The following is a 10,208-nucleotide window of genomic DNA, read 5'->3' on the forward strand; positions in this document are numbered from 1 at the left end:
CAACATTAATCCATTTCACCAGTCCTCTTCCCCAGATTATACCCTCTTATAATAGATTGGCATATACTTAAAGGAAATATTTTAGAAATAATTAAGTAGAAAATTTTATCAAAGAATTGAATATTAGCCAGACAACCTTGAAGGGAATTACTCAGGATCAGGGTGTTACATGAGTATACTGTCCTCTTAGCTGAACTATAGCCATGTTTAAATCTATATGGTGGAGCCTTGGTGGGCCCCGTAATGCCTAAGTAGAGATAGAAGAAAATACAATAAAAACCACTAAAGCCACTTTCAAGGGGAAAAGAAAAACAGATGATTTTGTTTTTAAAAATGGCTAAGCATGAGCAGGCTAGAACAGCACCCACTGGAAGAAAATAAGAGTTGAGATCACACAGTCCCAGCCCGCTCACCTGCGTCCACGCCACGCCCACACCCTCACCCCGGTTGGTCCTTACAGGGCACGACTGGGAGCCAATTCACTACACTCTAGGTTGAGGGGGCCCAGTGGCAAAGCAGGTAGTCCTGGCAGCGACTGCAGCGCCTGGAGAACTTCCCTAAAGTGTTCTCCGGGTAGGCGCTGGGGGGAGGTGGGGCCGAGTGGGCGGCGGGGCTCCGGCTCCTTTGCAGACCTGACACTGGGCGCCGTGCACCGTATAGGCCAATGAGGACAGCAAGATCTGGAACTGCATGGCCTTCCCCACAGGCAGCATGGTATGCCATCGTCTAAAGGGGCTGTGGCCAGACTACCACAAATCGTCCTGTGGGCGGAGATCCTGACGCCTAGCCCAGCGGCCAGCACCAGGTCCCTTGGCTGTGTTCTGGAGCATGTGCAAGGCGCTGTGGAGCCTCCCACCTGGGTCCACGTGGGTCAGACTCCTGGCCAGCTGGCCGGCAGTCTCAGTGTACTTAAGAAAGTTCCCGGGCTTGCCATCCTACTTTCCAAGGACGCACTGGATCCAGCCTCAAATCCCCATCCCGTTGCCTCTTCCCCGTCAACCAACAGAAGGCTCAGGGAACCCAGAGATGAAGAAGGCTCTGCGAAGAGGTTGCAGCCTGAGCCAAGAGCTGTGGAGGACGAGCAGAAGGCCTGAGAACCCCTGACCCGGGGGTGGGGTCCCCTAGACTGACAGGATCTTATTCCCGGCACCTGCACCTTCAGATGCACCTCCAACCTTTCATGAGTCGGTCCTGGGAGCCCACACCCTGAACACAGCTCCCAGACAGGTAGCACGAACCCCTAGGTGACAAGAGAAGGGCCCCAGGAGTGTCAGTGAGGATTAGGAGTGGCAGTAGAGGATTTCCTATGGCGTGAGGAAGCTTAGTGAGATGGTGGTCCCTATGGCTGTGTTGCCTGAAGATGTGGAACTCCACCTTCATCTGTTCTGGGCTATACTGGGACCTTCTTCAGGAAGGGGAGGGTGTACAGCTGGACTCTGAATCTTATTTGGAACCCTGAAGGATTAAAGGCACTCTCTCCCCCAATTTGGCCTGGATTGTGAAGGGAACCTGGATCCTGGAAATCAGGGAGAGCTCTTGGAATAAGTCCCATCACAGAGAGCAGGGCAGGGGATAAGAACTGAATGAGGATGGGGGAGTCTGAGATGTGAGGGTCCTATTCTGCCTCTGACCCTGCCTTTGAGGAGCATCCTGAGATTTCCATGGCGGAGGCATCTCTGGGGGCTCTAGCACTTTTGACATCCTTCCCTATGCTGACTGAGAGGGAGAAACTCAGGACAGAACGAAGAAACTCTCCATGCCTCCTCTCCTGAGCCCACAGCGGGAATCTTTCTTCCAATAAAACAGACACAACAATGAAAAAGAAACAACAACAACAACAAAATGGCTAAGCATGTTTCATTTTACTTTTGAAGGAAGTAGCTTACCTTGCAAGGTGTGCTTTGACCTTTGAGATGTTTTAAATAGTTTTAGTTTTGTCATTGGCATCATTTTTTATTTTTTTTTAGAGACAGAGTCTCACTCTGTCACCCTCGGTAGAGTGCTATGGCATCACAGCTCACAGCAACCTCCAGCTTTTGGGCTTAGGCGATTCTTTTGCCTCAGCCTTCCAAGTAGCTGGGACTTACAAGTGCCCGCCACAATGCCCGGCTATTTTTTGTTGCAGTTTGGCTGGGGCTGGGTTCGAACTTTCCACCCTCAGTATATGGGGCTGGCGCCCTACTCACTGAGCCACAGGTGCAAGATAACTAACTCGTACACCGCATATTGTCAGTGTCCATTTGTGGTGGCCACTTGTCAGGGCCCGGGACTGGCCAGGTTTCCGGCCCCCTGCCTATCTGTGTTCTGACATGGACTTTGGTCGGGAACAATTGCTCTTAGGTGCCTGAGGGCTATTTACTTTAGCAGAAGGGAGAGAGAGAAAGAGTCTTTGAGGGAGTAAAGCAGTCTTAGAAGGATAGATCTTAGCAATAGAAGGCTTTCATAGAGCTTAGTAAGCTTCAGCAAAGAGACGCTGTGCTGTCATTCTGCAGTGACGGGAGAAGCAACAGAGTAAGAGTAAGCAGTCAGAGATAGAATGTGCAAGCTCCTGACTGCCTTCTTATCCAGCCTCTTAAAGATGCAATCTGTGGCTCTTAATACCACAGGTGTAGAGACTGCCAATTCACTAACACTCATCTTGCGAGCTCTCTCATGCTTGTTAGGAGAGATAAATCCCTCCCAATGCCCTTTTCACCAAGGTGCTCCGTTATTGTGCTACAGGTGTTTCTAATAACTCTCACTCCTCCTAGCCATAAGCTGTATGGGCTGCTACAGCACATGGTGTATCCTTAGGAGATAATAAGTCACCAAGTTTCAGACTTTAAGCAGATATCACATTTATTTGTTTTCTTTTCCTTAGATCAACTCCAGCAAAAGTCCAAAGAAATTAACCAACTTCTTAATAAACCAACCATACAAAACCATGAAATAGCATCTCAGACTTCTTTCCCAGATCAGGGCACACAGGTAATTAAATGTCAATTTCTTATGAATATGAACTACAGTAGAATCTCCATAGTTGACCACCTCTTTACATTGACCACCTCCTTAAGTTGACCTAATTTTCAGAGATCCAACATGTACCACATGTAAGTATCAGCACAGTAGGCCTAGTTCCTTATGTTGATGAGTTTGTTACTGTCCCTTGGGTGGTCAACTTACAGAGGTTCTACTGTTTTTGTCTTTGCTGGGACTATAATGAGGATTTATTCCAGAAAACTGTGTAAGTTTTCTATCTTTTCTGCCTGATAAAATGCTTATTTGGGGATAATTCTGTTTGAAGGAATCATGAAAGGCATTAATGTAGTGTCTCAGCAATGAATAATGAAAAAATAACAGATAACATCACAATCTCAGGAGCCTTTCTGATTTTAAGGTATTAAAAATTTGTATTGAAGGTGAATCACTGCTTGCTTTTATAATCAATTTTTCAAGTTCAGAAGTTAATTTTGGGGGTTAAACTTAGATTTGATCAGGTTTAATGAATACATAAGTCAGTCTAACCAAACTTGTAAGTCTATTGTAGCAAACATATTGCTCCCATTAATTATTAGTAAAAAATTTAATTGCCAAGTAGCTGTTGATTGGCTAGTATATTTTCTCTTCCTATAAAAATCTCCTGTGGAAAACTAGACTACAGTCTCTAGAAGGCTGCTTATTGAGCGTGAGTGCCAGAACAAGGGGGATTTGATACTATTGACTAATGTTAAGCTGGGATAACTGAATTCATCATCCATTTCCATTATAAGATTATACCCTTCCATACTGACAGACATACTGGCCAGCAGGGTTCCATGGTCCCTGGGCAGTATCGTACAGTGATAAAAATTTTTGCTTCTTGGTTGCTAGTGTCTAGGCTTTCCAATCTCATCTATTTTCCCATTCTCAACTTTTTTCTCCAATGTTTTAAGATATTTTCCAGTCATTCAAATACATTTTAAAAGGTTTATAGAAAAATCTGTATACCTACCATCTAGATTCTGTCACTAACATTTTTCTATATTTGTTTTATCAAATATCTCTTCATTTATTCATTCATCATTTCCTCTTAATTTTTTGTATACTTCACAGTAAATTGTGGACAGCAGCCCAAAACTGTATATTCCCTTCTCATTCTTGCGCCCTTCCCTAGCTTGTCGTGCATTCTTTCCAAAAATTGGGACTTTTTAAAAATGCTGTGGGACACAGGACAAATTGTTAAAAATTGGGACTGTCCTGCCAAAAGTGGGACGTCTGGTCACCTTACACTAGACACAACAACTACTGTTTTTTCCCTACAGATTAATTTTGCCTGTTTTATGACATCATGTAAATGTAATCATGCAATATGTCCTTTTCTGTGTAGAGCTTCTTTGACTCAGCCTGCTTAGAGATGCATCCATGTTGCTGCATCTATTATAATTAATTCTTTTATATTTATGAGGAATAGTCCACTCTTTGAATGCCATGCATTTTCCTTGTGCATGATTATCTTGCAAATGTTCCTGTGAATGGATACCTGGGCTTTTTATACTTTGGCTATTATGAATTAAGCTACTGTGAACAGTCTCTTACATATATTTATGTGGACATATGTCTTCATTTACCTTAAGTACTTGCTAAGGAATTGCTAGGCCATAATTGTGTATGTTTTTAGCTTTATGAGGAGCTGCCAGATGTTTTCCCAAAGTGTTATACTATTTTATACTCCTACCTAACATAAATGAGAGTTCCAGTTGCTTCACATCTTCTCCAAGATTTGGTGTTGTCAGTTTAAAAAAATTACCCATTCTAATGGGTATGTAATGGTGTCTTATTGTGGTTTCAATTTGCATTCCTCTGATGACAAATGATGTTGAACATTTTCTCTTTGGTCATGTGTGTATCTTCTTCTGGTGAAGTGTCTGTTCAAGTCATTTCCCCATTCAAACTGAGTTCTTTGTCTTTTTATTATCAATTTGCAGGGAATCTTTTTACATTGTGAATGTCAATTTATTATCAGATGTGTTTGCCTACTTATTTTCATCATGCTGTCTTTGAATTAGCATACATTTTTAAATTTTGATGAAGTTTATTATCAGTTTTTAATGATTTTGTTTTTCTGTGTTCTCTCTATGAAAATTGTGCTTACCCCCAAATTTTAAACATATTCTTTTATGTTTTCTTCCACAAGCTTTCATAACTAAGGCTGTAAACCTCAAATTTTTGTGTATATTGTAAGATAAGGATTATTTTGTTTTGTTCTGTTCCCATAAGAATATCTAATTGTTTTAGCACCATTTCTTGAAGAGAGTTGATTTTCCTTGTTAGATTGTTTTAGCACGTTTGTTGAAAATTAGAGATTAGTAAGTTCTTTTCTGAACTTTCTGTTCTACTAATCTTTTGTCAGTCCTTAGGCCCATATCACAATGTCTTCATTATTGTGTGTAGTTAGTCTTGATGTCAAGTAGTGTTAAGTCTTCCAACTTGGTTATTCTCAGTATTGTTTTGATTATTCTAGTTCCTTTCCACATAAATTATACAATCAGCTTCTCAAATTCTATTTTTACAAAAGCCAGATGGATTTTGGATTGGCATTGTGTTGAATAGGGAGAATTGACATCTTAACACCACCTAACTTTTCCATCCAGGCATATAGTATATCTCTCCATTTAGATTTTTATAGCTTTTTATTAGTGTTTTATGGTTGTCATTGGAAAAGTTGTACACATTTCAAAATTTATTTTGAAGTAGTTCATATTTTGATGCTATTATAGATGGAATTCTTTCAATTTTGTTTTCCAATATATGCTGCTAATATGTAAGTATATCTTTGAATTTTATTAACTTTATATTCTATGAATGATGACTTGATTTTATTCTAAGGTTTTTTTTTTGTAGATTCTTTAGAATTCTCTACGTATCCAATTGTGTCACTTGCAAATAAAGACAAGTTTTTAGGACAGGTGTAGCTCATGCCTGTAATTCTAGTGCTCTGGGAGGCCAAGGCAGATTGTCAGGCATTCGAGACCAGCCTGAACTAGTGCAAGACCCCATCTCTAAAAATAGCTGGGCATCTTGGTGGGTGGCTATAGTCCCAGCTGCTTGGGAGGCTGAGGCAAGAGGATTGTTTGAGTCCAAGAGTTTGAGGTTACTGTGAGCTATGATGCCACTTCACTTTACCAAGTCTGTCTTAAAATAAAAAGACAAGTTTTTGTTACTCCTTTTTGCTCTTTATTCCTTAATTATACTGTTTGATAGAAGTGTTGACACTGGACCTTCTTGTATTTTTACTAATCTTAGAGCAAAGTATTCCATATTTTACCATTAGCTCTGATACTCCTTTTAGATTTTTCATGAATTTCCTGTATCAGATTGAGGACATATTCCCCTCTATTCCTAGTTTGCTGAGAATTGGTATTTAATTTTGTCAAATGTTTTTTCTGCTTTTCTTGAAATGAATATATTCTTCTTTATTCTGTTAAATTTTGAATATTAAATCAACCTTAAATGGTTGAGATAAACACTACTTGGTCATAAAGTACAGCACTCTCGAACAACATGGGTGGTAGGCCATCAAAAATCCATGTATAATTTTGATGTTCCCAAAACTTAACAGTAGCTAATAGCCTATTGTTGACTAGAAGCCTTACCAATAACATCAACAGTCCATTAACACATGGATGAACTACTATCTACATATCTTTTATGCATTTGTGACATAGACCCTTTTAATTTTTTGCAACATTTCTGGGCTGTGTGGTTTATTGGCAAATTTTTTCAAATAGTTACAAATCTCTAAAAATTTTTCCTGATATATTTGTTGAAAAAATTCTCCTTATTAACGAATCTGCACAGTTTAAACCTATGTTATTCAAGGGTCCACTTTGTTATCCTTTTTATATATAACTGAATTTCATTTCTAATATTTTATAAAGTTTTTTTGTGTTTGTATTTTTGAATGATATTGGGCTATTTTTTCTCATTGTTTTTTAATATCTTTGTCAGGTTTTTTTTTTGAGACAGAGTCTCATTTTGTCGCCCTGGGTAGAGTGCTGTGCCATCATACCTCACAGCAGCCTTTCTTGCCTCAGTTTCCCGAGTAACTATGACACCACCATGCATGGTTATTTATTTTTTTAGAGACAGAGTCTCACTTTATCACCCTTGGTAAAGTGCCATGGCATCACAGCTCATAGCAACCTCCAACTCCTGGGCTTAGGTGATTCTCTTGCCTCAGCCTCCCGAATAGTTGGGACTACAGGCACTCGCCACAATGCCCGGCTATTTTTTTGTTGCAGTTTCACTGGGGCCAGATTTGAACCCACCACCCTCAGTATATGGGGTTGGTGCCCTACTCACTGAGCCACAGGTGCCACCCCCATGCCTGGTTATTTTTAGAGATGGGGTCTTGCTCTTGCTCAGGGTGGTCTCCAACTCCTAAGCTCAGGCATTGTATTGCCTTGGCCTCCAAGAGTGCTAGGATTATAGGAGCACACCACCGTGGCCAGCCTTCTTTGTCATATTTTGATATTAAGGTTATGCTAGCCTCATAAAATGTTTCTTTTTCATCTCTTTTTTGAGTTTGTGTATGATAGGAATTTTTTCTTTCTTAATGTTTGAAAGAATTTACCAATGAAACTGAGTCTGGAGTTGCAGAAAGATCTTTGGTACTAAATTTAATTTCTTTTACAGATAAAAGATAAAAAAGATTTTATTTTTTATGTTGTGTCAGTTTTGGTTCTTTTTTTTTAGGTTTTGCAAGGTTAGGTTATGTTGTTGTTTACAATGTTTATTTTTTATCCTTTTAATGCCTGTAAACTATAGTGGTACCTACCCCTACCCTAATCCCTGCTGTTTTTAAATTCTGCTTCAATTTATTCATTAGTCTACATGTAATTTATTCAACTTTTTTTTTTTATCTTTTCAAAGAACCAACTTTTGGCTTTGTTAATTTTTTTCTGCTGCTGTTTTCACTTTCATTGATATCCACTCTGTAGTCTTTCTACTTGGATTTACGTTGCTCCTTTTGTAGCATCTTAAGGTGAAACTTCATATCAGAGATTTCAGATCTTTGTCATATAAACTTTTTTTTTTTTTTGGCCGGCGCCAGGTTTGAACCCACCACCTCCGATATTTGGGGCCAGAGCCCTACTCCTTTGAGCCATGGCGCTGCCCGTCATATAAACTTTTAAAGTTATTCAATTCTCTCTAAGCACACAGTATATTATGTGGGGTTTTTAATTATTAGGTTTTTAAAGAATTTTTAAAAATTTCCTTGTGATTTCTTTTTTGGCCTTGGATTATTTACAAATATGTTGGAAAATATCCAAATATTTAGTTCTATTATTATTGATTTCTAATTTCTTTTTAAAAATTGTTTCCTTATAGCATAACTGTGTACATTAGTGCAATCATGGGGTACAGTGTGCTGTTTTCATATACATTTTGAAATACTCTTATCAAACTGGTTAACATAACCTTCATGTCATTTTCTTAGTTATTGAGTTAAAACGTTCATATTCTGCTTTTAGAAAAATTCACTTGTACCCTTGTAAGATAAACCATAGAGGTGACCCCACCAATCACCCTCCCTCTAATTTAATTTCATTGTGATTAGAGAATATATTCTATATGATTTCCATTCTTTGAAATTTATGAACTTGTTTTTATGGCACTCATATGGTATCTTGGTGAATATACCTTCATTGTAAAGAATGTGTATTTTGTAGTTTTTGGATGTAATGTTCTGCAAATAACACTTAAATTGAAGTTATTATTCAGGTTATTTTTGTCTTGACTGATTTTTTGTGTTTGTTGAAGCAGTTGCTAGGAGTACATTGAAATCTCCAACTGTGATTATGGAACTGCCTATTTATCCTTTTAATTTTGTTACATTTTCCTTGTTTATAATTTGAAATTCAAAGTACATACACACAATTTTGTCTTTCTGATAAAAGGTTCTGTTTTTGGTTTACAAAGCGTTTCTCTAGTACTACTGCTTACTTGAAATTCTGTTGTATTTGATATTAATAAAATAACTCTAGTCTTAGGTTTATTGCTTGCATAGTATGTTTTTTCTGTTATTTTACTTTCAATTTATCTCTTTCTTTAAAGTGAATGTCTTTAAGTCAGCATATAGTTGGGTTTTCTTTTTTATTTCTCATAATCTGTGCTTTGTAATTGAAGTGTTTAGTTCTTTTAATGTAATTATTTATATGATTGGATTTAGGTCTACCATTTTTGTTTCTCCCCCCTCCCCTATTTGGTTTCTTTTCTTTCCTGTCTTCTATTTGATAATTTTCAATTTTCAATTTTTATTTTCAATTATTGACTTATTTTCCTGTTAAATAACTCTATTAGAAGTATACTTGATATACAATAATCTACACACATTTAAAATACAGTATTTGATAAGTTTTTACATGTATAACCAGTGAAACCATTACCACTATCAAGAAAACGAACACATTCATCACCTCTAGAAGTTTCCTCATACCCTTTTTAAATTTCTTCCTTACTTCTTCCCTTGCCTACACAACCACTGATTCAATTTGTATCATTATGAATTAGTTTTTATTTTTTAGAATTGTAGGTAAATTGTACATACTTCTTTTATTGGTTTCTTTCACTTAGCATACTTATTTTGAGATTCATACTAATGTTGTGTTTAGGAATAATTCATTCTGTTGTGCTGTTGAGTATATTGTACATACCATAATTTATCTATTCATTTACTCATTGATGAATAATTTGGGTTGTTGCCAGTTTGGTCCTATTACAAGTCAAGTATCTATGTTTATGTTTTAAGGAGAGCCAAATAATAAGAAAATAAATCTTAAGTATCACAGTTATCATTTTGGTACTTTTCATTGTTTACTGTTTTGCATTTTATGTTTGACAGGGAATCTGCTATCCTTCACTCTCTCTTTATTTTGTTCTTTTTTTTTTTTACTGGCTACTTTTAAGATTTTACCACTCTTTCTGATCACTTGGATTATGATGTAACTTGGCATAGTTTTCTTCATGTTTCTTGTGCTTAAGGTTCATTGAGCCTTTTGAATCTCTGTGTTTATGCTTTTTATCAATTTTGGAACATTTTCTGTCATTAGTCAATTTTTTTTTCTGACTCCCACCCCTCCTTTGGGAACTCCAATTACACATATATTAGGTTATTTGAAGTTGTTCCAGAACTTTCTGATGCTCTTTTAACATTTTTAATTCTTTTTTTTTTTTTTTTGAGACAGAGC

The 10,208-nt window shown here is 37.7% G+C and overlaps 1 protein-coding gene across 1 annotated transcript in view; it reads left to right on the forward strand.

Annotated features, from left to right (window-relative positions):
- Window positions 1-10,208, forward strand: part of GOLGB1 (golgin B1) — a 72,912-nt gene that overhangs the window by 15,802 nt on the left and 46,902 nt on the right. The window contains exon 10 of the mRNA XM_012808406.2: window positions 2,861-2,967. Within this exon, the coding sequence (XP_012663860.1) occupies window positions 2,861-2,967 (107 nt within the window). The remainder of the gene's footprint in view (window positions 1-2,860; window positions 2,968-10,208) is intronic.

The sequence above is a fragment of the Otolemur garnettii genome, unplaced genomic scaffold (assembly GCF_000181295.1).
Source record: "Otolemur garnettii isolate 467f Iridium unplaced genomic scaffold, OtoGar3 scaffold00089, whole genome shotgun sequence".
NCBI classification, from domain to species: Eukaryota; Metazoa; Chordata; class Mammalia; order Primates; family Galagidae; genus Otolemur; species Otolemur garnettii.